Source organism: Drosophila albomicans, chromosome 3 (genome assembly GCF_009650485.2).
Source record: "Drosophila albomicans strain 15112-1751.03 chromosome 3, ASM965048v2, whole genome shotgun sequence".
NCBI classification, from domain to species: Eukaryota; Metazoa; Arthropoda; class Insecta; order Diptera; family Drosophilidae; genus Drosophila; species Drosophila albomicans.
In genome coordinates, this window is record NC_047629.2 from 35,398,598 (window position 1) to 35,426,154 (window position 27,557).

At 38.8% G+C, this 27,557-nt stretch overlaps 3 protein-coding genes across 4 annotated transcripts; 1 reads left to right on the forward strand and 2 right to left on the reverse strand.

The window, feature by feature from the left end:
• Window positions 1-130: 130 nt before the first annotated feature.
• Window positions 131-1,220, reverse strand: LOC117566454 (uncharacterized). Its single transcript, XM_034245985.2, has one exon. The coding sequence runs from the start codon at window positions 1,214-1,216 to the stop codon at window positions 305-307; it is 912 nt and encodes a 303-aa protein (XP_034101876.1). The 5' UTR covers window positions 1,217-1,220; the 3' UTR covers window positions 131-304.
• A 1,324-nt stretch (window positions 1,221-2,544) lies between these two features.
• Window positions 2,545-27,503, reverse strand: LOC117570022 (beta-1-syntrophin). Of its 2 annotated transcripts, none has more exons than XM_034251439.2 (8): window positions 26,969-27,503; window positions 15,075-15,374; window positions 14,525-15,015; window positions 5,507-5,722; window positions 5,111-5,424; window positions 4,853-5,047; window positions 3,706-4,077; window positions 2,545-3,644 (listed from the first exon to the last, which is right to left on the reverse strand). In XM_034251439.2, the coding sequence occupies exons 2-8, from the start codon at window positions 15,314-15,316 to the stop codon at window positions 3,561-3,563; spliced, it is 1,914 nt and encodes a 637-aa protein (XP_034107330.1). In that variant the 5' UTR covers window positions 15,317-15,374; window positions 26,969-27,503; the 3' UTR covers window positions 2,545-3,560. The 2 variants fall into 2 exon arrangements, with proteins under 2 accessions (XP_034107330.1, XP_051859713.1); XM_052003753.1 differs by lacking the exon at window positions 26,969-27,503 and adding an exon at window positions 15,435-15,453.
• On the forward strand, window positions 11,349-12,439 carry LOC117571127 (uncharacterized). The gene has a single exon (XM_034253128.2). The coding sequence runs from the start codon at window positions 11,363-11,365 to the stop codon at window positions 12,278-12,280; it is 918 nt and encodes a 305-aa protein (XP_034109019.1). The 5' UTR covers window positions 11,349-11,362; the 3' UTR covers window positions 12,281-12,439.
• Window positions 27,504-27,557: the final 54 nt, after the last annotated feature.

The following is a 27,557-nucleotide window of genomic DNA, read 5'->3' on the forward strand; positions in this document are numbered from 1 at the left end:
CTGTACTACATGAATATAATTCACTATTTTCTGAATGTGTAATCACCTAAAATAAAAGGTGCGATAAGCTTATCAAGGGATTAGTAGTTTATCAAATTTGTCACTTCAGTATAAGCGTTTACTCAATAATCAAATACAATTTTCTCAGAGTAGTAAATGTTTTTCTTTAATAAATTTTCGATTGTTAATTGCCTAAAACTAATTCTGTTAAATGTATTTCGTTGTGTAAAACATAAAAACAAACATTAACTTTGCGGTCACAGCGATGGATGTGGCCATTTTGCTTAGCTGCGTGGAGAGAGAATCAGCGGAAATTGTGCACATAATTGACAATGAGGGGGTCATCGAAGCGAGTGGGCACGATTTCCACAGAATGCACCACAGGCTGCAAGTGAGCATCGCTGTCAATGTGCGTGAAGCTGCCCAGCTGCAGTTCATCATGTGTGACCGACGAGACGGAGACGGATGCCAGGTCCGGGCTTGTGTCGAGCAGCACGTACTCGGCCTCAGGTTCAACGAGGGCCAACTCAATGGCCACATTGTTGTTGCCAGCTGGCTGCGGCTGCTCGGCAATCGAAATTGTGGCATTGTCTGTGGCAACGGCAACAGCGACGTTCGGCTCAGACGAGTCCTTCGAGGATATTGTCGCATCAATGGCAAACAATTTGGTTGTTGTTGCAGTTGTTGCTTTGCGGTCAATTGTTGCTGCTGTAGTGACTGCTGCTGCCGCCTCTGTTGTTGTCTCTGTGTGCTCCGTGGTGCTGGTGTTATCCAATTGCTCCTCCTGCTGCTGTGGCGTTGTGGTCGGCACGTTGGCCTCCGAACTGCCAACAGCTGCGGTCTCGCTTTCATCCGGCTCCTCGAACTGCTGTTCCACCTCAGCGGGTCGCTTGGCGGGCGTGCTCAATAGCAACAGTTTGGCTGACTTCTGCGGCTGCCTGTCCAGCCTCACATTCAGATCGCCTTCCACTGTACCTGGCGCTGGATCTACACTAGCCTCAAGTTCTATTTGCACAGTCGCATCCTTGTCGCGACTCACTGCAAACTGTGGTGTGCTGCTCTCCACCGTCGCCATTGTCGTCGTCTCCTCGGCATCGTGCAATGTGTTTGCTGTTGTCGTCTCCACTGGCTCTGCTGGGCGTATGACAGCCGAGTGTGTGCTCGCCAGGACGATGACGAGCATCAGTGTCACATGAATGCCAAATCGTTGCCACATCTTCTAGGTTCTGTTTATTTGCTATTTGAATGTGCTACTAAGCGCTGACATTTGCCAACATCGCGTATTTATACGAATTCCCAGTCAATCCCCGAAAAAGTCACTCAGTATCCAGCTGAAGCAGCAACTAAAGCAGCTGTCATAATTTTAGCCCTGAAGGTGACCAAATTGACGCGCAACTTCCGCATGCCGCCCCCCAAAAAGCCGGAAATGTAATTCTCTCTCTCTCTCTCTCTATCTGCTTTGCTGTGTGTGTGTGTGCGTGGGTGTGGTTGTGTGGGTGGCCAGTGTCTCAGTCGTGGTCATCGTGTCAACGTCGAGGCCAAAAGGCGGACATCGTTCGTTACACCTTAAACATGCCCGTTGACCGCAATGATGGTCACCGAGTCAGCCCCAAAATCGCTTTACATTCCTTCCCTCCCCCACCCACCTACCTACCTCTTCACTCTGTCTCGTCGCAAGCAAACACTGTCTGCTGTAGTTGCTGTTGTTGCTGATGAGCAAAGTTTTTGCGGCTGACCAGTGTCAGTTGTGTTCGTTGTCGTTGTCGGCGTTGGCCATGTTCGACATGCTGGTCACGTTCACTCGGTGACTTTGTTTTCGTCTTAAATGCGAATTGAGAAAATTGAAATAAATAGCCACATGTTCTCGTACTCTCTGAAGGTACACACACATACACAAATATATATATATATATCTATGGTCATTCCTTGTGCTATATACATATGTATATATATTGTAAAGTCATGTCAATAACTAAACATCTCACAATCCTTTGCATCTGTTTAAGCCATTCAACATCAAAGTTGCATGGCAAACTAAGCCAGTTCCTGTTAAGCTAACTGTCTTCCTGAATATTCTAGATGGGATGGCAACGTAAAAATGAATTTTAAGCTAAAGCCTACAGTGGTCTATATAATTTCCAACGATGTTTGTCACATTCATAATATGAGCAAGTTTCAAATTAAATTTGAATGATTTTATAAGAATCTTATTCGCCATTTTCCATAAATCGAAATAGTTAAAATAATTTTATATGGAATTTCACTACTTGATATCTTTTATTTATATATTTTCTATTAATAAAAAAAAGAAAACGCTGCTAAGAATAACGTTTGCCATTCATGATTATAAATCCAATTTTCCCCAATTAACATTCCCATTAAAAAACACACGTTTTATGTTTTATTTATATTATTATATATAAGTTTATTATCGAAGATTCAACACTACTTACGTTAAAAATATTATACGTCTTAAGTTTATGATTTTATGTTGATTTTCTTGGTTGATTTTTTGTTTTTCGTTTTCGTTTGAATTTATGTTTTGGTTTTAATTTTGTTTTGTTGTTTTTAACGAAATTTCTAATTTCATAAAATGAATATTTCATGTTTGTTATGTACGTTAGTTTTGTTTGTATAATAATTGCATATGATCGATCGATGTTGTACAAATAGAATGTTGTGGGGAAGTTGCGAAATGGCAAGAAAATACATAGATGCGTATCTTTTGTTATTTGTCTTATTCTTGGATTTTTGCTAGGTATTATTTTGTATATACTTGGTATGGCATGATGGATTTGATTTTGATATTCGATATATGTATGTATGTATTTATATGTATATATGTATATGGGTAGAGGGGCCTAATACATCGAGAGATATGTGTGCTTCGTTTAGATACAAGATACAATTAGTTAAGTACAATTACGATAATTATTGTTCAACGTGTATTCAATGTAGATATCAGATTTGGATTTAGATGTAAATTTTAGTTATTTTGTAGATATTCGATTTCGATATAAATTTTAATTTTAGATCATATTAGATGGTATTCTTTTTGCTCTAATTCTTTTTCGTCTGCACGTATAAAATGAATTTACTTCTACTTACAATATAAAAATTGTTTTGGTTTGTGCTTTTCTGTTGTTATTTCAATATTATTTTGTTTTAGTTATTTTCTTCCTCATACTCGCACTCAAAAAGATTCTACTTTTGTTTCTTTTTGCTAAACTTACAAATAGCCCATAGCCAAGGGGAAGCACGTAATGCTCACTCGGCATTTGCCAGATCCTAACGATATGGTAGCTCAAAAATGTGATGTTAAAATCACTTACAAACATAACTGATAAACAAGTAATTTACAAAATAATTAAATAAATGTGCTGATTAATATCATCAATTAAATAATTAAACACAAAATAAAGTGAAAATATTACAAAAAAACAAAAACACTTTAAAAATAATCATAATATAATCAAAACAAAGTTGCTAATACATAATTGTTCAAGTTCTGTGGCTGTTCTGAGAGATTTTACACCCAGCTAAGCAGCTTCTGCCTCAGTCTAGGCAATGTTGTGCACCTTCGCCGAGAGGCAATTGTGAACCACAAACACAACTGGCTTTGGACAGCACTCCATGTCTAGTTCCTGCAATAAAAGAAGGTTGAATTCAGGTATCGATGCAGTAGATGTATGCTGTTTGACTTACGATTTCGCCATCGTCGCCAAAATCCAAATACAGCATGCGATTGCCATCGTCCGCCGAACCCTTCAGCTTATCGAACGCAAATTGCCAGAGCTGCGTTTTGTTGGCCACCGCCGCTGTGGGCGTGGATGAGGCAAAGCCACCGCAATCGTATAGAAAGAAGCCGCGATTTATGTGCACAACCAATTGACACTGCCTGCCCTGGTACAGGCAACGAAACGAGAACTCTCGCTGCAAATTGACCGCCTGATGGGAGCCCTGAACCAATGCTCGCGCCCACGCAGCCATATCCCGATGCGTCTCCGATCGCAGCCAATACACAAGCACTCCCCGGGCTGTGCCGCAGCGCACACAAAACACTGTCGTTTGCTGGCCCTGTAAATATTTGAGAACATATTATATACTATAGATAATAACTACGTTATTTATTAAGCTAATTACTTGTACGAGTATCCAAAAAAAAGTGATGTACGTTCAAAATTTGTTTGCGGTCAGATAAAATCTTAGAAGTATTTTAAGAAATAATTTGATGTGGCAAAAACCGGCTTAAGTTGGCGTAGCTTAATTGCATTGGTTTATACTATGGTATGTTTTGTACATTATTGTATATTTTGAATGAAGTGGTATATAAGCCCTTTCGTATACTTTGGATATATTTATTTGGTATATTTAGTACGTGTTTATTATATTATGTTATCTACGGTATATTTGAAATGAAATGGTCTAAGCAAGTGTATTTTAGAATGTCTTGGTATATTTATTAGATATATTTGATAAATAATACCACTTGTTTAGTATATTTTGAATGAAATGGTATATAAGCCCTTCCGTATATTTTTGAATTTATTGATATATTTATTAGGCATATTTGATAGATGATACCAATTGTTTAGTATATTTCGAATGAAATGGTATATTTTAAATTAATACCACTTGTTTGAAATATTTTGAATTAAATGGTATACATATATTTAGAATGAATTGATAATACCACTTGTTTAGCACAATAACAAAAATAACAAAAAAAAGTATATTTTAGAATGTTTAGGTATATTTACATGGTATATTTACAAAATAATACCATTTTTCAAATTTTTGCTTTGATTCACTTTATTAGTTATACAATTTATCGACAGTATAATGTACTTACATTCAATGAGGAATTATTGCCGGCGCCCGCCAAACGTGTGGTGGCCAGCGCATAGCTCTCCAAGGGTCGACTCCAAGCCTCCACGGACCAAGGAGCACTCTCGTATATGCGAAACTCGCGCTCGGTCACCGCCACAAAGATGGGCAACCATTTGTCGGTCTCATCAGAACTCTCCGAGCTGGATCGGCCGCTTGGCTAAAGACAAATCATTCACAGCGATTAGTCAAATGTGCTTCTCATTGTAAACTTCCCACTTACCACTTCGCCGGCAACACCCCCGCTATTGGATGTGCCGCTGCCACCGCTGGCGGCACCGCTGCCGCCACCACCACCAGCGCTGCCAGAACTACCGCCACCGCCTCCATTCAGACGCTTGCTCAGCCAACCAATGTGCTTGAGCTCACCGATGAGATTCACCAACGCACGATTGGCCTCGACCAAAGCGCGCTGCGTGCTGCTGCCCATGGCCGAGTGGAGCGCATTGAACCAGACGAGCGCCTCGGCGGAGTCGGCCGCACGGAGAATGCACGAGTGCACGCCATCCGGCGAATGCAGCTCCAGGCAGCGATTCTCTGCAAAGCGATTGTTCGATTACAATTCACACTATCCACTATTATTGTGTTAGGGAGCATCGGGGGTGAGGAAGAAACTTACCCGGATCGATGTACTTTAGATTGCGCGCCAGATGCGTCAGCTGCAGCGGAATGTAGCGCGTATCGGCACGCGGCGTTGTCTTGGGCGTCGGAGCTGGCGGCGATGTTGGCGCACCCGGACCCAGTGGGCAGAGGAACGCTCGCTGCAGCTCCCATCCCACCTCGGAAATGATGCTCGCCTTGCGAAAGTAGGGCGTTACTTCGCGCAGGAATTTAACTGCAAATAGAAGAAGCCAGAAGACAGACATCAATATTGAGGCACATGAATATGCATGCCAAAAAGGATGTTGGGGTTGTGGTCGTTGCTAGTCTGTCTGCCTGCCTGCCGACTGCCTCCCTGCCCCATGGCGTCACCTGTGAGGCTCTGCACAGGATGTGGTGACACATCAACCACTCACACACATACTCCCAGCCAGACACACAGCATTCAATCAGTTCGCTCTCAACGGCATCAGCGTCAAACACAAACGTTGCGGCATAAATTCATTAGAGTTTCCGCTCCATTTTTATTCGATTTGCAAGCACACATACGCACTGTGGTACGCGTGTTAACAGAAAGTTGTCAAGCTTCTTTTCTATTAAGCTTAAGCACGCAAAATTACAATGTTTCTTTAGCTACCCCAAAAACAAATTGAAAATTTTGCTTTGCTTGGTAAAGATGTAAGTTTAGACAAATACAGAATTATGGAAGAGTCTTTTATTGAATGCAGTTTAGTAAGTTGATCTTCTACTTTACGTCAGAATCCAACTCAATACAGAATCCAACGCATACAACGCAATACAATTTGGACTGTCTTTAAACAAATTTTTAAATCATCAGTCAATCGTTTAAAATAATGTATTAATGTTTTGTTTTGCATTTCGAATTTAATTTCAAAATGAACATAACTTTAAAGTGCACATGATTTTTAGAATATTTAAATTAACATTCAATCTTTAATGAATCTGGGTTTTTCTTTTGCTTTTTATATGCGTCTTTTGTATTGTTATTGACTTCGACATTAATTGTATAAGAAGAGGATTATAGCTGATATTTTAAAATACATTTTCGTGTTAATAAAAAACAGTTTTTGTAAAAATTACAAAATTAAGATAATATCTTCAATTTCTGTAATATAAATTTCGACTTTTCATATTGCTAAGACATTTTCAATGGATTGTGCACCACTGTGCAGCCTCTATGCAAATGCTGATGGCAGGTGGCTTGTGGCAGATATGTATGTATATGTATGTATGTATATGCGTACAGTATACACCGTCTATCTGGGCACCGGACCCCGTTCCGCCCACAACATTTGCACATTTGCATTTCCGTTGACGACGACGTGGACTATGAGGATTTTGTCGCTGTCGTTGTTGTTGTTGTTGTCGTTCGAGTGATTTGAAAATTCAATTTTCACACTTAATGCCAACTGTTGGCCGAGGGTTTGGGTCGTTTTATGCGACTCAATTCGTGTGTTTAGACCAACTAATTAGTGCAGACGGCTCCCGAGCCGCCGCCATAATTGTCTGACAGACTTCAAACTCCCAGCTTCGCCTGCTTCTTGGCCACATTGCCGCACTAATTGCTTGGCATTTACGTGTAGCAAACGGGTTGCCAAGTGGACGTTGTCGTCGTTGTTCGTTGTCGTTGCCGTTGCCGTTGCCATTGCCTTAGCTTGAAGCTGGAAACTCAGTAAACATTTACATACAGAAATATGCAACCGACAACTAGCAAACAAACAAGCAAGTAAGCTACAAAAAAAATGTAGCATAGCGTCAGGCGCTGTTGAGAACTGGGCAGCCGAGCAGCAGCATTTAGAAGTGTGGGAGACGGCAGCGGGTGGAGATTTGGTAAGCTTGGAGTGCACTAAAAAGCAAACAAAACCTAAACGCAACGCAAAAGTTTAGAAACAACAATAACAACTGTAATAAGTTGTGCAAATTTTTGCATTTCAGTGTAAATAAAGTTGCAATTCCAGAAAAGAAGAATAACAAAAATGAGAAATAAAACAACAACTGAAAATAAACAAACAACAATAACAAACCATAAATGCTGTAAGCCAAATGTAAACTGTTATAGTTATATAACAAACACACACTCAGATATGTGCATATATATTACATTTCGTATACAATATATATTTTATATGAGCCCAGTATATTAAAGCAAACTCAACTCACATGACCTTTTAAGTTCTCAACTTTTGATTGAAACTCTGGCAAATACTGCAAGAAACACACGGAAAAATAAAAACAATATTTCTCTTAACGGCATTCTGCACATATTGCTCGCAATTAACAATAAACTAAATGCAATCCTTAATTTAATTAAAATTTCACATTATGTGCGTATACTTGATATGTGAGAGTCACCTTTGCACAAAGGGGCAACTCAACTCTTCTAAAGTTAATTTGCCTTTGTGTGTTCGTGCAAATTAATAACCAAGCAACTGTTTACATAAATATGCTAAATATTCATTAATTAAATGAAGAGCAATTTGTTGTCTTATTAAAAGTAAATATGTTAAATGTGCTGCTTCACATGAATCTTGCTATAAAACACTTTAACGCTTAACTTTAGACAAATAAATTAAATGTTAATGCTTAAGATGGAAATTAATGAATAACTTAAATTTATATGAATTTTACAATAGTTTGGTAACTAAATAATTCATTTAAGCAATGACAAGTTAATAAGGTATGAAAAGTTTAATACAAATCAATTATCAATGTATATTTTATACACACAATAATATTTATCATGAAAATGAACGTATAAATTAAAGTACTATAAATTATAAATATTTGGTAAATAAATAATAAGAGTTTGGTTAATAAATATTAGACATAAAATTTAATATGTACAATAGAAATTAATATATTGTATGTATACACAATAAACATAACAACAAAGATTAAATGGAATGAAAAACGTGTAGCTCGACTTCACATAATTCAAATCAATGTCAATGCTTAAAATGAAAATGAATAAATAACTTGAATTAATATATATTTCACAATAGTTTGGTAGATAAATAACAAATATAAATTACAAAATGTATAGCAAACATACAAACATATAAATAAAATAAATTTACCTTCAATGTACATATTTGAAATAAATAAGAAATATAAACAACGAAATTTATAGCATACTGCAAAAGTTTAATTAAAATCAATTATCCATGTCCGTCTATCTAAGTGCTAAATGCAGCTTATACGAGTTGAGCATTTAGCAGACAAAGTCTGGCCAAAGATTACACAGGTGTGTGGCGCAGAGGGAAATGGGGGAGAGAAGTAAGTTTTTTACACCTTTTGGCAAGGGAAGCGAAGTACGCCCGCATAAATCACGCCGTAAGGCAGCCAAAGTGGGCGTGTCCGTGGGCGCACAAATATGATATCAAGTGCGGGCGGTTCTCACTCGCAAATCGTGCGTTAAAACTTTGCACAAAGTTTTTAGAGTAAAATCTCACGCGCTGCGTTGCCAGAGAGACGAAGGCGAGTGGTCAGAGGGGGCAGCGTACAGATGCGGGCGGATGTGTGTATGTGAGTGTGTCGGTGTGTGTGTGTGAGTGTCGACTGCCTGCCCACAAAAGTATGCCAAGCTGTAAAAACCATTGCTAATGGACTTTTAGTAGGCAGAGGGTAAAGAATGCCAAGGCAAGGCAAAGCAAGGCATTACATTACGGTGACAGAGGGGGGACAACGGGAAGGAACTGAAGCGAAGCTGTGTAGCCAACTGTTGTCGACGCCTTTTGCCTGGGCGATGAAATCTGGCGTTGACATTTGGCAGTTCGGAGCGAGTTTTGCTGGAATTTGTGCAACTGGACGGTTGGCAAAAGTTGGCCAGCTCCCGCTTCGCGCCGCTGGAATCGTTGCTATACGGGCCGGGGGTAGCTTATTTAAATTACAATGAGCATGGCTAAAGACGACGATGGCAACCAAGTCTGGCAAACAACTTGGACCAAGTTGTAAATTGAAGTTCGAGCCGAAGATGCCAACAGGCACGGGTCATGCTTACAGCTTACAGCGTACAGCTTGCAGCCTAATCCATTCCCATTTCCATTCTCATTCTCATTCGCAGTCTAAGTCTCAGTCACAGCTCAGTCCATTCGCATGGCCCCAAAAAAGACCTTAGCAATTGCAATTGCCAACTGTCATTGTGTGTGGGTTAATGCTAATGCCTGCTTGGGCCACTTTACGTGCTTATAGATCTGGGCCAATTTCATTTAATGCCCAGTCCCCCATTGAAATTATGAAAGCCTCCTAAAATGCATAATCAAATCAACACAAAAGGCTAATTTCATATACTCTAGCCTTACAAAGGTATTTTTACTAAGTAAAGCAAGTTGCTCAACTTTATTTCAACATTTGTTTAAGCCAACTTTAGATCATCAATAATTAAAGTGGTAAACTTTTTCTAAAGACATGTTTTCTAAAGTCTTTATTTGTCCATTTGATATACCAATTGAAATTTGCATAATTTAGCCCAACAAATACTTATTATTTTTAAGGGTAAAGTCTGTTAAGAAATGCGAACTGAATTTTAAATTTCGTCTACATTTTTGAGCTTTGCATAATAAGCTAAAGTTCTTTATTTAAGGAAGTGAAGCTGAATTTTCATCTGCATTATTTTCTTTAAGATATTTTTTATTTTTATTGGAATTTAATAATTGACTCGATTTAGCATTTTATTTGGCCAAGTCTTTCACTCAATGTGAAACAAATTTCTTTATATTTCATTGTCTTTTATGCTATTTCTATACATGTTCAAAAATAAGGAAAACGAATAATTTATTAGAAATTAAAAGCAAAATCAGATTAATGTATAAATTAAATAATGTAATTTTGTTGATGGACATAAACTATATTTTTTAAATACTTAATTGAAAATAAATCGCATATAAAAACGAATAATTTAGCTTAAATATAAAAGTAAAATAACATTAATTATATGATCTAAATAATGTAATTTCTTTATAGAAATAAATTAATTATTTTCTTGTATGCTATTCCTAAGCATAATCAAGAAGAAATACCTTATGAAATAATATAAAAGCAAAATAACATTAAATACATGATGTGAACAATGTCAGAGAGTATTCAGTTTGTAACTCATTTCGCAAAATGAAATGCTCAAGGAGAAAGTTAAGAATGTCGCTGTGAAAATGAGACTAGCTTTAGGATATTCGTGTGAGTCGTAACCCTTTTTAGCTTACAGCCAGTTAGGGCATTCAATATGCGTTGAGCGGTGGCTTAGTTAGTTGCTCGGAATTTATGTGCTCTTAATTTTTGTGGGCGGGGCGGAACGGGGGCGGTAGCTGACAAAACTTTTTGGCGAAATGGATCAGCGATGGAGCTGTCGACCAACGAATGGCGAGTGAGGGAGGGGGGCGAGAGGAGCGGCATGTGTGCGAGGTGCACGCATCGAAATGCGAGGCACGTTGACGATGACGACGAAGCTAGCGATAGCATGGGCAATGGAAACGGACGTGGACGTGGATATCGACGTCGACGTCGACGTTTGATGTGCCTTCAGGGGCGTGGGAGTGTGCGGAGCTGAGGTTGAATATTGTCGCCGTGAGGTTGTATCATATTAAAGCGGCGTTAACATTGAGCTTGATGGCTCATTTGATGGGCCATCGATACGTTTTTAAATTGCGCGAATATTGCGACTCGTGTCCCATTTGCATTGCCCCGAAGAGTTATCGTTATCATAGCCGAAAAACTACATAATACAGGCGACCTTGCGACCGTTACTGAATTCTGATGTAGAATCCGCACTCAACTCGAACGCAACTTCAATTCAACGACGATATAAAAGCAAGTGCACCCACAGCAGCCAGTCATATACCGTTTAGCAAGCAGCAGCAACATGCAGTCATTCACTGGACTAATCCTGATCAGCCTAATGCTGGCCGCCACCATCGTAACGGCAACACCCCTGCGCAAGCATTCAAGGCAGTCAATAAAGAGCCAGCGACAAGTGGAATTGGTGGCAGCAAGCACACCATATCCGGCAGCTGGTTTCCGTCCCAAAATCCCCTTCGATTTGCCCAGCGAGCGACAGCCTAAGTTGGAGGAGCCATTGGCCACCACAACGACGCCAGCCGCAGCCACCTCAAGCAGCGATGTTGAGGTTGAGGTGGAGGAATTCGCCAGCACAGATGCCCAAAGCACCACGACCACAGTTGAAGAGGAGGAGCAAGAGGAACAGCAAACGGAAATTGAGATAAATGCACGCACGCCGGCCAACACTTATGGCGCACCCGAAACCGACTCCGAAGTGAATCCCGAGGATACCATCGAGGTGGTTGCCCAGGCGCCGTCACAGGAGTTTCAGCCACCCACACGCGAGGCTGTGGAGGATTTTGCCGCTGTTGCCATTGATGGCCCTGCTATTGAGCAGCAGCCTGTTGCTGATCTGCCTGCCCTGCCTGACCAAGCCGAGGCGCCGCTAAGCGGCGTCAGCAATGACGCCGAGTTGCCCCCTCTCGCTGCGGCCACAACGCCAGCCAACACTTATGGAGCACCAAACACACCTGCACGCAGCTATGGAGCACCCGAGCTGGAGGAGCCCGACAACGAACTGGAGGTGGATGAATCACAGGTGGAACTGGTCGAGGAGGCGGAACAGGAGCTGAGCGAGGCAGCCCTCGATGGTTTGGCCAGCGGTCGCCTGATACTGTTGCCCATTAACGCAGCCGGCGGTCAATTCGGACGTCTAATTCTTGCCGTTGAGCGGCCCAAGCAACGTCGCAGCGAACGTCTGCGTCTGCGTCGTCGGAACTAAGTTCGGAATCAAAATCAACTGACCCCAGCTGACAAATCGACAATGGATAATAAATATTTGCTGATAGCCTATAAGTCCTTGTTTGTTGTTTGTTCATCGTCTCAGTCTCGAGTCTCGATTCTCGTGAGCTTCGTCAGCTGTTGTCCGGAAATGGAATTGACTTGCATCAAAGTCAAACTGAAGTGCGTGTTTGCCACACACACACGCACATACATACACAAGTCCTCTGTGTTGTTTTAGCAAAATTGTGCTCAATGCTTCATTGCGTATTGTTTGCTTTAAACTTCCCCCAAATCCATTTGCCAGTCTAGCTCAATCATCTAATTGCTGCTTATGGCAAACTACCGAAAAAAGGCAAAGCTCTTTTATAGCTTGGCTCACTTTGACATAATAAGAGCCCGAGGCCCGAGGATCGCTTCATTTCGATTAACGTTGCTGATGCGAGTTTTTCTGCTTTTCGGTATGAAAATTCCACAAACAACTTGCGTATTTAGCCAAGTAATTAGTAGAGCATCTTCGTTTCGCATTCGGGCATGTTATTATCCTATATATATGTATATATGTATATATTGGCATTTGGCACCGAGTCTACGTTTGCTTTGCCGTATGAAAATGTAGTGCGTAGCATTCATTTCAATTCGCAAGTGGCAAGTGGCAAGTGGAATGCCACGCCCACTCGGCACTGGTGGCTGACTACTATGTATTTTGGGGCCATTTGATCAAATGGAAGGAAAACTTTTCTCATTACTCATTGCCAAGCCGAGCCAAGGCAAACAAACAAACCAAGCAACCAGCCAGCCAACCCACCCAACAAAACGAGCCAACGAACCGACGAACGAACGAAGAGCGAGCGAGCGACCAACAAAACCAAACGCAACTAACAGCAGTCAACAGCTAAGAGTCAACAGGCAAAAAGAGGTGGGGTGCATTGACAGCAAAAGAGGGGTGGGAGAGGGGCTCGGCACAGTGTGCGGGGGATTTATAACAGTACACAGCTGCAGCAGCAGCAACAAAAGCAACAAAGCGACAGCGGACAGTAACTCGCATGTTGTGCTGACTAATCCCACATCCCACGTATGCACTGCATCAGCTGCACTGCAACAAAAAACTGACAAAGTTTTAAAGTCAAACTGGCAAAATTATAATTTGCGTTAACTTCGTGCTGTGCACGTTATTAAGTTTCGTTTCTTGGGTCAAAAGAAATGCACAGAGAGAAAAATCCAGCAAAAAAAATGCTTTCAAAATTATAGTTTATATTTAGTTGTGTTATTGTATTTTACTATTATTTTTGAAATTTAAAGAATCGTTTTCGTTTTATGTGCTATTCATCCAGAATAAAAAGTTTCGGTGCTTCTGTCAAAAATTGTGTTCATTAAGAACAAACATTTAACAATTAAGAAAACAATCCTGTAATAAGATCACAATTTATATTTAATTATTTTAGTTCATTATAGAGAATAGTTATTGTTTTATATACTTATCCTACAGTATGTTTAACTCTGAACTCCATCATTGATAAGACCACTTTAATTGACTTAAAGCGGAAGATCGCTCAGTTAAGATAAAAGACTCAAAATCTAAGACTACGTAAATGTTTTTAAGAAAGCTTAAAACGTCATCTTAACATACAATTCAGATTTAAGTATAACTGATTATATTATGCCAAATTTTTTAAGATATGTTAAAATGTTAAAAAAAAAAAACAATCTAAGCATATTTGTAAAGTATTGAATAATAATACAAATAAATAGTAATATTCCTACTTCGAAAATTCAAGAATTCTATTAAGATTGCAAGTCTAGTTAAAATTCAACCATATTTTCAAAAGTAAGTATTTTTATTATTTAAATATTTTTAGATTTCTCTAGAAACTCTCAAATTAAATTTGTTTGCTCTTTTAGCCAACCTAAAAATGTGCTTTATAATCATGTTGAAAAAATATAAGCTTTTATAAAATGCTGCAATTCAAAATTTTGTGAAACTTTTTATGTGTACTTTTATTTTGCAATATTTTCTTGCAGTGCATAGTTGTGCACATAGTTTGCTTGTTAGTTTGACTCTCTCAATGGCACTTTTTAAGCACTCCCGCTCTCGCTCTCACTCTCGCACTCTTGCACACGTTATCTCTTATTTTTTCTCTATCTCAATTTCTTTTTTTGGGGCCAAACAACAATGTCAGCATTTGACAGGACTAGAAAGCATACACATGAGTTGATAGGGTTGGGTGTTTAGGTTGGTACTTACCTTCCAAATCCACCACTCGACCGGCACGCTTCAGCGCACGCACTGCCTCATCGTGGGTGGCATCACGGAGCTCTTCGCCATTGACCGTGAGTATGGCGTCGCCCACATAGAGTCCTTTGGCCTGATCGGCGGCCATGCCACGGAATATCTTCGAGATGAGGATGGGCATGCGATTCTCGCGTCCGCCCTTTATCGAGATGCCCAGTCCGTTGTTGTCCGACTTGATGATGCGCACATGTCGCTTCTGATTGGCCACATGATCAGGTACATCGCACATGTCCAGCCCCACGCCATCCGCATTGTTATTGTTGTTCAGGCACAGCTCCCCGTTGTCGTTGTTACTCGTGCCCGCCCCCGCTGCCGATCCCCCCGTTCCGCTGCCCGAACCCGTGCCATCCAGCTCCGTGTCCTGCACAACCATGCCCTGCAACGATGCCGAGCTGGGCAGCGTGCCATTCTGTCCAGCACCACCGCCGCCACTGTGATTGCTTCTGCAAAAATACGATTCCAATAATTTAACATTTATCTACTCGATGCTATCGATGCTTACCCAAGTGTGCCGTTCAATGTGGTCGACTGCCCATCGCCAGAGTGCTGCGAGGACTCGCAAGACTCGTCCAGACTGATGGCCAGAAAGTCCGTTTCAAGTGTGACCATCACACGATACCAGGAGCCGCGCACACGCGTCTCCAGATTGCCACAACGCATTCCCGACGGCGACGGCGAATGTTGCTGTGGTATGGGCTGCTGTGCCGCTGGCGGCGTGCGCCCCAAACTCGATGATTCCACCATGTCGCTAGCTTACAGTGTTTGCCACACGGTGTGATCTACATTGCAACGCCAGCGCCAGCTGAAATAAGACGACGTTTAAGAAATTGAACATTTGGATACAACAATTATACTAAAATACCTTAAGTACACTAAAATTAAATAATTATCATAACTACTTTAAGATATCTATGACAACAATGCAAACTTGAATTGACTTAAAGCTGACAATAAATCAAATGGTTTGTACTTTAGACCTATAGGAAGCCCTGCACTTTAAGTCCAAATAGTATTTATATATACCTTATCTAATATATCACACTGAATTAGTTAGTTCATTCCAATGAACAGTGAACTATAGCGTGCTTTTTGTTCCTTGGATTTTATTCCCTATATCGCTCAGTATTATTACACAGCGTTCAGTTGTATTCTGTTTTCGTTTGATTTTTAATTAAAGAAAGTGTAGATTCAAGCATTTACTTTATACAGTTTTAATAACACAAATAAAATCAACATTTTTTATTTTTACATCATATCCAAACCTTTTGAAAGTGTAATATATTTTTTGTTAAGGCATAACCTTATTGATATGTGGCTTTGCTGCAACGATATATCGAAACTAGTAAGGAAAACTACGAGCCAGAAAACAAGTTCAATGAAATGAGTAAGCACCAAGATTAAATGTGAATAACTGACGAGAATTGAACTAGGAATCTAAAATAAATTGAATAAAAACGAACTGTGAAAGAAGATAAGCATTATTCAGTTCGTTCACACGAAAACTTTATTTTTGTTTGTTTGTTTAGGGATGACACAAAATTAGTAAAAATAACACTATCTGAACATTTTGAAGCACCATTTTCTTTGCAATAATAAATTACATTATTATAGCTTGCAATATAAAGATTTTTGTAGTAGTTTTATAAGATTAGAATGCTAAAAAAAAACTTGTACACTACACGACTCATTGTTTCTCGTATTAAAATCACTGTTGAAGAATTTAAAATTGAAATTTAAAATTGATTGCACACTTAAATCAGTTCAATTGCACTCAACTTGTGAAGCAGAACAGTTTCTTATTAATTCTGAAATATTGCTCGCAAACCGTGCAGCTGATAGTTCACATTCTTGACGACTAAAACTCAAGTAAGCTGCGATTTCTTTGGGGAAAACATCGAGTTGAGCTTTGTGCTGCGTTCTCCCCAATATCAAGCTAAGCCTCAAGTTGCTGCACTCTGCTCTCCGGAGACTTCCCAAGTCACCTGACTGTGGCTTCTGTTGGCCATAAACACCTCAATTTCCGGTGCGGCAAATCTGCAAAATATTCATTCGGGTGTGGTAGAGAGAAGGGGGAGAGAAAGATAGACAGAGATAGGAAACATATTTGGGGTTAACAGCGGATATCAAATGAAGTGTCCGCAGGGGGCAAAACCACAAATTTGGACAGGACAGTCACAACATTTGTCATTGTTTTGCTGGGCAAGATTTATTGCATTCCACGACGCAATATGAAGAGCAAGAAGAAGCGCAAGATGATAACAGCAACAAGAACAACAACAGCAATAAGGAGAGCAATTGGAATAGCAACAAGAATGCAAATGCAGCGAATTGTGCGCATCCTGTGCATCCATCGGATTCGTATTCGCATTCGCATTCACATTCGCATTCAGTCAGAAGGAGCGCAACAGTCGTCAACAGAAGCCAGGAGCAGAAGCAGGAGCAGGAGCTGCAATTACGCATCTTGTCGCTGCCGCGAGGGGAGTTTTTGTCTGATTTTGTTTTTGACAAGTGACTGTTCCCCTGTGTAACCCCTCTACCCTTCCCCCATCACTCCTCTGCTACGGCAAGCAGTCAACTTTACTTCCACTCTCCGAGTGAGTGTGTGTGTGTGTGCTTCGCATGTGTGTGTGTGTGTGTCTGGCATTTGTATGCACATTTCCGCTGACGCTTGAGCAGGAAGTAATTTTGCCACTGCAGTCGGTCTTCGTTTCTGGCCCTGCCACATCCACAACGTTGCCAGAGAGCGTTGAGTCTGTTTACTTTGCAATTTATTGTGCAACATTTGTAATTATTATTGCAATGCTGCATACACTTCTCTGCCTCTGTCACTGCCACTGCCACAGCCACAGCCCCAAGCCTTCAAGTAAGGATAGCAAAAAGTTTTGTGAAAAGCGCCAAGTGTGCGAATGCTTGAGACGATGACGACGACGCTGACGCTGACGTGGACTTGAATGTGGATGAGGCAGCTGAAGACGACGCCGACGAAGATGACAACACACTCATAATTGTAAGTAAACACAAACAAATAGCAACAGTAACAGCACAACACACACACACACATGAATTCATATGTCGACAGCTACTGCTAAAGAGACATGGCATTCATGTGCTCCGAGAGGTTTACTTGAGGAGTAACTAAAAGCATGGTATCTATTCATTTGGATTTGTAATTATTGAAAATATTTAATGAATGAATTTCTGATAAGATGATGAAGTTAAAACATAGCATCTATGAAAATTCTATTCTAAAAAAAATATTGAAAATATTTTATGAATGCCAGAAAAGAGTTTATGTTGTAAGAGCACGGCAATTTTGAATCAAATTTGAAATTTTTTCTTTGACAACATAAGTATTGAAAATACTTTTTGTAGTAAAAACATAGCATCAATCGATCATATTAGAAATTAGCCATTTTCAGAAATATATGTGTTGAAAATAGTTAATGTATGAATGAAAGAATAACAAGTTCATCATTTTTAGTTAAAACCTAGAATCTATTAATCTGATTTTTGACTGACTGACTTAAATTTTCAAAAGAGTTAATGAATATGATATTTTTGTTGTGTGTGTTTTGAACATGCAAGTTCCTTTACATGAATAATGCTAATGTAAGATCTTTTTATTTCAGATCGTTCAGTAAGAGATAAAAATCTTAATACATTTTAAAAGCAGAACGTCTTATGTGAACATTCTTTGAAATAGTGAAGATTAATGTTTAAGATTCTTATAAACTTTTATACGTATACGTATTCACTTAGACAATTTGTAAAATAAAAGAAGTGAAAAATTGCATAGCATACTTTTGGGCATGTTTGAAAAGGATTGTTGAAAAAAAGCTTATCAAAATGGAGTTGATCTTAAAGTTTTCATCGCTTTTTGTATTTTTATAATTACTATAATTAATAGCTAAACCTATAATGCACATTTAAAGTTTTAAATGAATAGTTGGTAAATCTAAAAAAAACTGGTATTTCTAAACTTAACTTGCTAACCAAAAATATTGCATTGACTAATAGCTTTTTGTTATTCCTTACTTCCGATAAATTACAATTAAAGAAATTTGCCAACATTTGTATAAAGCACACTATTACAAGCAGTTTTTTATGGACAGCCCTCGCTGGCTGGCACTGATGCCACTTTATGCCTGGCAGCTAGCCAGTTATCCATCCATCCATCCAAGCTGCTAGCGCGTTGTGACTAATTAGACGAAGTTCGTGCAACAATTCAAAATCAAACCGTAATATTAATAGCTCGGGGGAGCGACGAAGACTATGAATGCATGAGTGTGTGTATGTGTGTGTGTGTGTTTGTGTGTGTTCTTCCCATGCTCAACAACTTCAACGTCACACGCCGCGGGTGCCATCCTGGCAATTGGCGGTAGGGTTCGCTATACATTTACTCTGTGTATTTTTTTTACTCGTTCGCTTATTTTTGTAGGTGCCTAATAAGCGCTGGACGCCGGACGTTGGACGTCGCCTGCCGTCTGCGGAGCCATTTTTCATGCTGCGCTTTGGCTAATTTAATGCTAGGCGGTCATAAATTATGCGGCTCCCCGAAAAGTAGGCAACGAAAAAGTGAATGAGAAAAAAAAACCGAATCGGGAAAATGCCTGGGAAATGGCAGCAGCTGCTGTTGCTGTTGCAGCAGCAACAGCAGTAAACTCGCACACACACACACACACACACAGAGAGAGACAGAGACAAGCGCACACATGCAAGTTGCATTCAACTCGAAATTTTTATGCGCGCTTTTCAGAAATAACTTTTATTTGGTTTTTGTTTTTATTATTTTGTGCTTTAAAGTTTTTCTTTTTGGCCAGCTTTGTTTTTTGTGCCAATTTTACTCACTTGTGTGTGTGTGTGGGTTTTTTTTTAATTTAAAATGTGCAAATGTGAGTGCGAGAGTTTTTGTATTGATATAACGCAGAGGGCGTGAGGCGGCAATAAATAAATACGCAAGCGTTTGCCTTGCAGCATTTGCCTCGACACTTTGTTCCCCAATCTGTCTCTCTCTCTTTCTGTCTTTTTCTCTGTCTCTCTGTATATCTATACCAATGTGTGTGTGTGTAGGCGTATGTATATGTGTGTGTGTGAGGGAGTTTTGTGGCTGCGCCATCAAAAAGTCATAAAATCATAATTTGTAAACGAGAATTTATTTCGAAAAATATTTATGGGTTGCTCCTTTGCAGCTTCAGCTTCAGCCGCGAGCACTCGCGGAATTTACCCCAGCGCCATCTGTATAAGTATGTGTGTATATATGCATGTATATGTGGCTGTTTGAGTGTGTGGGTGCCGCTTCATTACAGTCATGTCTGCATGTGGCAAGCAACAACATGTACTCCCACGCCTGCCACGTTTGCTACCATTAATTTGTTGCCAACCTTGGCAAATGTTTTTCTTCCCTCCGACTTTCATTCGTAATCTTTTTTCCCTCGACAAAACGGTTCAATTGACTTTGTGCACTCGCTTGTAACACACACACACACACTCACACTCCTACACATATACACAGTTAGTAAGTTAAATAAAAAACACAAAATGTCACATAATATATTTAGATAGTATCGCACTAAGCGCTTATACAGGTGGAAAATCAAGCAAGTATATAACATTTTCTTCTCAACAATTGAAATAGGGTCAAACAATGAGTTCTGCTAACAAAAAACTGCTTGTTTGCTTTGACTCTATGTAGGTCAGCTAAGGGATTGGATAGAATATAAAAATGTTAAACTTTGCTAAATGTAAGTACAAAGAATTTCAGCAAAATATTTGTACAAAATTCTGTTTTAGAACAAATTAATAATAAGTTTTTCTTCTAGGGAGAGAGAAACAAGAAAAAATATATTAAAGTGAAATATAAAAAGCTTTTCTATATGAACTAAGTTTTTAAATGAAAATTGTCATTTTTTTTCAAGAATTTTTAATCTTCAAAGCTTGAGTTCCACATAAATAAATTCTTAAAAACCAAACCAAAAATTTTAAATAAAAATTGCAATTTTTTCCATGTTTTTGAGTCATGTAAACTTCAACTACAAACATATTAAATTCTCACTTTAGTCTGTCACACATCTTGAATAAAATTCCCAAATTTTGTTGAATATTTTTGACTCATCTAAACTTCAGTTGAAAATATATTAAAGCACCATTTTATTCTGTTGTAGAAAACGCAAACGACACATCCTAAATAAAAATTCTCATTTTTATTTTCAAGCCATATAAACTTCACTTGCAAATATCGAAATTTCTCAAAATAGATTAGATTAACATTGCTGTCTGTCAATGCCAAACCACAGACTTTTGGAATAAAAATTCACATTTATTTTAAATATTTTGAAGCCATCTAAACTGCAGTTGCAAATATATTAAATTATCGTTTGCTGTCTGCAAATGGCAAACCACAAACTTTTTGCAATAAAAAATCGTATTTATTATTAAATACTTGTGAAGTATCTAAACTTTAGTGGTAAATATACAAATTGTTAAAAAAAAAAGCAATAAACATGCATATATATTTGATGTGTAGCCGAATTCGTGCACTCAACGCATTCTGTTAGATTAACAAAAATAAAAAATAAAAAAGAATAATTTAATTTCACCGATAAAACGTGATTTTGATTGCTTAAAGAAAAACAGAGGCAATGCGAATTGAATTTTTGGAAAAAGGCAGAAAGCAGACACACAGCAGATGTGCTCGGTAAATGAAATTTTTGTTTTTATCCAGCAAACTGCCAGCGTCAATTAAATGCGTTTAATAGTTGCCAACGAGGGAGTTGAGTGCGCCATAGACAAGAACGAGAAGGAAAAGGCAAAGTGCTCTGCTAACGTACTCTTATGCTGCAGGTCGTTCATATATAATATTATATACTGTATATATAAGTATAACCCGTGTCACATTATATTTCGATAATTACATATAGATACGCCAAACACACACAGTTAAACGCATATGGCCTTGACATCGCCTGGCAGCTGCCAGCAGCTACTTGCCACAAGCCAATGTTGCCGCTGCCAGGGGGCATTTAATAAAAGAGAGAGTGCGATTGCAAGTTCTCCAACAGCAACTTCAACTCCAACACCATCTCCCATTCGCCGGCAATCCGTGCGGTGAGCCTCTTAATCATTCTTAACAATGCCGCGTTTGGCGTCGACGTTGTTAAGCTCAAAGACCGCTCAACTGGTGGAAATCGATATGTATATTAAACCTATACGTGCAACAAATTGTACACTAATGATCTTTAAATACACATAATGCGCAGACACACACACACACACTCTCTCTCTCACTCTCTTTGTGTGTTTGTGTGTGTATTGTGCGAACAGTCGGAAAATTTAGTTGAGATGATGCTTTAGTCATTTAGTTGCGGTTTTTGCTTGTTTTTGCCAATGCCAGCTCACTGAAAGTCAATCTAAAATGTAAGCCTTGTTCACACCAGTTACATGGAAATGTTTATCTTGAATACATTTTAATTATGTTGTTTTTTGTGTGCTGAATTTACAAAGTTAGCTACGTTAGGCAAGTTACGACTTGTCTTACATTTAGTGTTTATTTTTTTATATTTTATGATTGTATTTTAATCTTTGTGGAAACCATTTCACAACTAGTTTGTTTGCCAAATCATAATTAGCATTATTTCCTGAACATTTGGAGAATTAACTGCACATTCTATAATTTTGATTATGTCAACAAGTTACCCATTCCTTTTTAAAGGATTTTATGTCTTTTCTAATTAAAATTTGTTTTATAAATATGTTTGCACAACATTTTGCATTCAAATAAATAAACAAATAAATGCATTTGCCATTAAAAACAACATAAATTTCAATAATACACACTTTTGTAATATAAACTTTTAAATAAAGTTTGACTTAACTTTTCATTTAAAACATTCAGCAAAAACTGCATTAAAAACAACTCTAAATTTAAAAAAAAATTAATACATATGAATATTTTTCTTAAAGTTTCGCAAAACTTTTCATTTAAAACTGTTGGATGAACATAAGGCAAAAACTACAATTAAACAAAAATATAAATAACACAAAATTAAAAATTATGTCATCTTGTGAGCTGAAGTTAACCATTATATTTAAAACGAATCCATTTAATTTCTAACAAAATATGTTTATGAAAATATTTCTTTTTCATTCAACACATAAATTCATTGTTCAGTAAAAAAAATAATCTAATATACATAAATTAAAAAATTGTGTGTATTTTGTGAGCTTAAATTAAGTATTATATTTAAAACGATTTCATCTCTTCTCTAACCAAATTTATTTATACAAATATTTTAAAATTTGTCATCGAAAAAGTTTTTTTTTGCATCTACAGCAGAAAAACGAAGACTAAATTCATATCTATAAAACATAAATTTCGAAATAATGCGATATTTGTATTGAATTTATGTCAAAAATCGGTTAAATGTTCAGTTGGAAATCAGTTGAGCAATTTGGAAGCCAATAATTCATAATAATGTTGAGCAGTCGTGATAAGGGTTTGACAAGGCAGCCAACAGTATCATAAATCTTTTGGGAATTATGAATATGCTTATTTATGTTTATAGAGTAAATTCAATTTATAGCAGAATTTGAACAAAAATGTATTCACTTTGCTAGTCTAAACAGAGCTCTTGTTATTGTAATTCTGTTTGTTGTTAGTTGTTGTGGTTGTTGTTGTTACACTTGTTGTTGTTGTTGTTATAGTTGTTGCTATTGGCACGTCCACCCACTGGAAAATCCGTTCGTGTGTTTTCATATTGATATGTTATGTGGGTAACCACAAAGCCGCCGCTGCGACCGATAAAAGCCAAAAGCAAACCTCTGAGATTTGCTTATTAACACACACACTCTCACGCACACACATTGACACGCTCGCACACCTAATGCCACACACACACACACACGCATACACAGCCTATGTCAACAAACCAAGCTGAGAGCCTTTGGCTTTGGCTTTGGCTGACGCGGCCTCACAAATTATTCAGCATTGATTAATTATGAAAATGCGTTTATATTGATTGTCGTGTACGTGAGTGCGGAGGTGTGTGTGTGTGTGTGTTCTACGTGTGTTTAGGTGTGGAGTGTGTGTGTATTTTGGTCTCTGCTTAATTCCAGCGTACAGCTTGCGTGTCTGTTTATGTATATTAGTTGCACATTCGCTTGGATTGGGAATGAGATTCTCTCTCTTCCTCGCTCTCTTCCTCTCACTCTCTCACGTTCTGGCTCCCCATAACAATTACCAAGTGCTGATTGTGTGGACTCGGCTATGTTCGGGGGATTATTATGTGGAGTCCCGTTGGCGAAATACTCCCCTTAGTCTAGAAGCCACCTCCTCTCTCCGTCTCTCTCTACTCTTTGGGCTGTGCAACAAATGCTTGAATGCAAATCAGGCAAATGTGCCAAATGAGGCAGGCGGCTGTGCGTCTCCGGGGGCGTTTGTAATCTTTATGATGGCAGCCCAGTGCTTTGGCCAGGTGAGGCATGCGGCATGCGGCATGTGGCAGTTGGGCAGGTGGCAGCCATGGTGGCCGTCGCCTTTTCCACTTATTAATTGCCAGTGTCTTGGCATAATTTCCACTCATTTGTCTGCTGAATGCAAGTGGCTGCTTCTGCCATTGTTTCACACAAAAGTCAAGAATCAGCTCACGTACTTGAGAGAGAGGACGAGGCTGAGACGATGAAACGATGAGACTGAGACTGAGACGAGGATGAAATGCAAAATGTGATGATGCAGCTTCATTAAGTGCAATTTAAGTGCGATATCTCTGTCTCTCACTCTGGTGTACTGTGCTTCGTGCTTCGCTTCGTTGAGCTGCTGAAAGGCATGATGACAAAAGGTGCAAGAACACGGGATGCTGCCAGCAGAAGTTGGCGGCAGTCAGGACACACACACACACACACACACACACACACACACACACACAGGAGAAGAAGTAGTAAGCACAAGAGCCAACTGAACGTTGAGAATGAGCACAAAGTTCGCATTCGCATTCAGCATTCTCATTCCCATTCCTATTTCCATTGCCATTTTCATTCCCTAATGCAAGTAATTGCACGTCGCTCTGATTAAGTTGGGGGCGACAGAGAAGAGGCATAGGAGGGAGGCGGGGAGCATCGCAATTTGGGTTTTTTGTCTCGCACAAAATGCTAAGCCAAAAAGCGGATTATGTCCTTTCAAATGTAATTTACACGCTGAATTTGAAAGTGACCTCAGAATTGCAAATGCTTTTAGAGAGCAAGAGCTTTGCTTTTGCTTTTGCTGTTTCTGTTTTGTTTTGTTTTTGTGATAAAATAAAAAGCCCGAGTTTTTCGAATACACATACATAATAGCCAAGACTGGATATTACAAGGGGATTAGTGCATTAACAATCTATTATGTCGGCTCTCAATTAAATTATAAAAACAAATTATTGAATTTGCACAGTCAACACCTAGAATATTAATCGCTTTTGTCCTGAATTAATTGAACATGTTGTCTGTGGTTTTTCAAGCAGCACAAAGTCATTGACGATAATGTGTATTTACATATCTCAATTGCTTTGATTTTCTATTTGCAATGATTAAATAATTCATTTAATTACAATGATTAACAGAAGCGTGGGAAATATAAATACCATTTAATATTTAATCATTTCTGAGTATTACGCATAACTGAATTAATCATTTATAATAATTAATAGTGGAATACTAAATGTAAGTCATTGAAAATTCAGTTTCTGCTAAGTAAATGTATCAAAATTATATTAGTAAACAAAGTCTTTTTAAAAAATGTTAAATGAGAAAATGGACAATGATTAATCGATTAATAGTAACTTGAATTATTCAAAAGATATTTGATTTACAGAATATTTTTTGTTAGAGTTCCCATTGAATATGTTCTTATTAAGTACTTTCCCTAAAAATAATAAACAATTAACTAATCCAAATGATGTATAATCTAAAGAATATTTATGTCTATACTATTATTAAAGATTTTCGATCGAACTAATTCGTCAGAAATGTATTCCGTAGACAATTCATTCATTTAAAAAAAAAACTTATTTAAGTCAGATTAATTAATCTTCATTTGACATGTTGAAACTCATCAAGATTATCAACTAATCCATAAGATATTTGATGAATTGATTATTTATTTTTTAATTCCTTTTTTTTATCTTTATTTCAGAAGTTCGAACTTAATCCAGAATATATTTAATCAAGATACTATTTATTCCAATTCCCATTATTCGTCATTATTAAAAGCTGATACTCAACACGAAAGTCTAATTAATTCATAATATAGTTAATCAATAGAATATTTACTTCTAGAATTCTCATTTTCTACGCCTTTATGAAATAAGTACTTTCAATTGAGACAGATTAATCGATTTCCATTTAGAATACTTAAACGCTAATCGCGTTCAGATTATTTAGATGTACAAGTATGATAAATAGCAGCCATAACTTCCATGAAATCCTCACAATCTTTTATTGCGAGCACAAGAATTTTAATTCCATGAGCTAGAGCTAGCATCTGCACCTTCATTATGGACTTAATGTTGAGAGCCATTAAAATAATCATCGTAGTTCTTTTTTTTTAGCTTTTGAGGGCGCAAAAATGGCAAAGCTGCTTGAAAGCCTCGGCAAAGAGCAAAGGAATTATAGTTATCTGTCAACACATATCGCCAAATGCATGTCAATTATGACTTAAATGCTTAACACAAAAGCCGGCAAGACGCTCAGTGAGTGGTTGGGGGAGGGCGAGGGGAGAAAGGACAGGCCATTGTGCAGGGGGGTGAGACCGGGGATGAGGTGGGTGATGATGGCAAAGTGGCAACGCCAACACCGCTGATGATGTTGATGAATGCCGATAGTAAACGGAATTAACTTTCACGCAACATAACGACGTCGACTGCGACGACTGCGGCGTCGACGACGACAGCGGCGGCGATGCTCCCAACAACTTGAATGAAAGAAAAAGCTTACGCTAATGGTAGCCGACGCCGCAGAGCACAACTGGAAAAAGCTTTCGACAAGCGCGCGTAGTAAATGTGCGGGTGGAAGTGGAGTATTGTTTGCTGGGTTGCAGAAGTAGTGAAGGGGGGGGTGCGAGTACGACGAATGCGGCTCGTTTGACTGGTTGCGTGAATGTGTGTGTGTGTGTGTGCGTGTCTGTGTGTATCTGTTGTGTGAGTACGAATGGTGTGTTTGTGTGCGTGCCCGTGGGTGGGTATTGGTATGGGGGACAATCCAAACAAACGGCTCTGATGACATCGACGCAGCAGCAGCAGCAGCAGCGGCAGAGGCGTCGTCGGCAAGCGAGCGTCAAGCTTACAGCCAACAAAAATGTTTGTAAATTAATAAACATAACGTGTTCACTTTTATACGAATATGTGTATATGTTTGCATCTAATTACATACCGTCTCAGGTCTCAGTGTTTGTTGTTGTTGTAATTGCAAATGTTGCTTTTTTTTGGCTCGTCGAAAAATACAATTAATGCAAAAGTTGGCAGCGACTTTTTTGGTTGACGACGTCGACGCATGCGCTAAAACTTGCTGCACTGAAGCATTTCTATACACACACGCACACAATCACAACACACACGCTGTATTTGTGTGTGCGTGTGAGTGTACTAAGGATTTTTGCTTTTAATTTTTATATTTATTTGATTACACTCGCCGAATTCGCTGGAATTGCGAAAGGCCAAACTTTTTAGCTGTATTTATTGGGCTTGGTCAGCATTTAATATGATCGATATAACAACAGTCGCAACAATAACAATGGCAGCCAATTAGCATCTATTATTATTTTGTCTATCGCTTTTTTTTATTATTATTGTTTGTGTAGCACACTCAAAGCGACGACGCGACGGTGACGGCGACGCAAGCTTTGGACACGCTTGGACGAACGGCGCGCAGCGAACCCGTTACCGTTAGAAAATGAACAGCGACTGAACCTGAAGCTGAAGTTGCAATGCCGAAGCGGCGCTTGGTCCAAAGCTTTCACTGC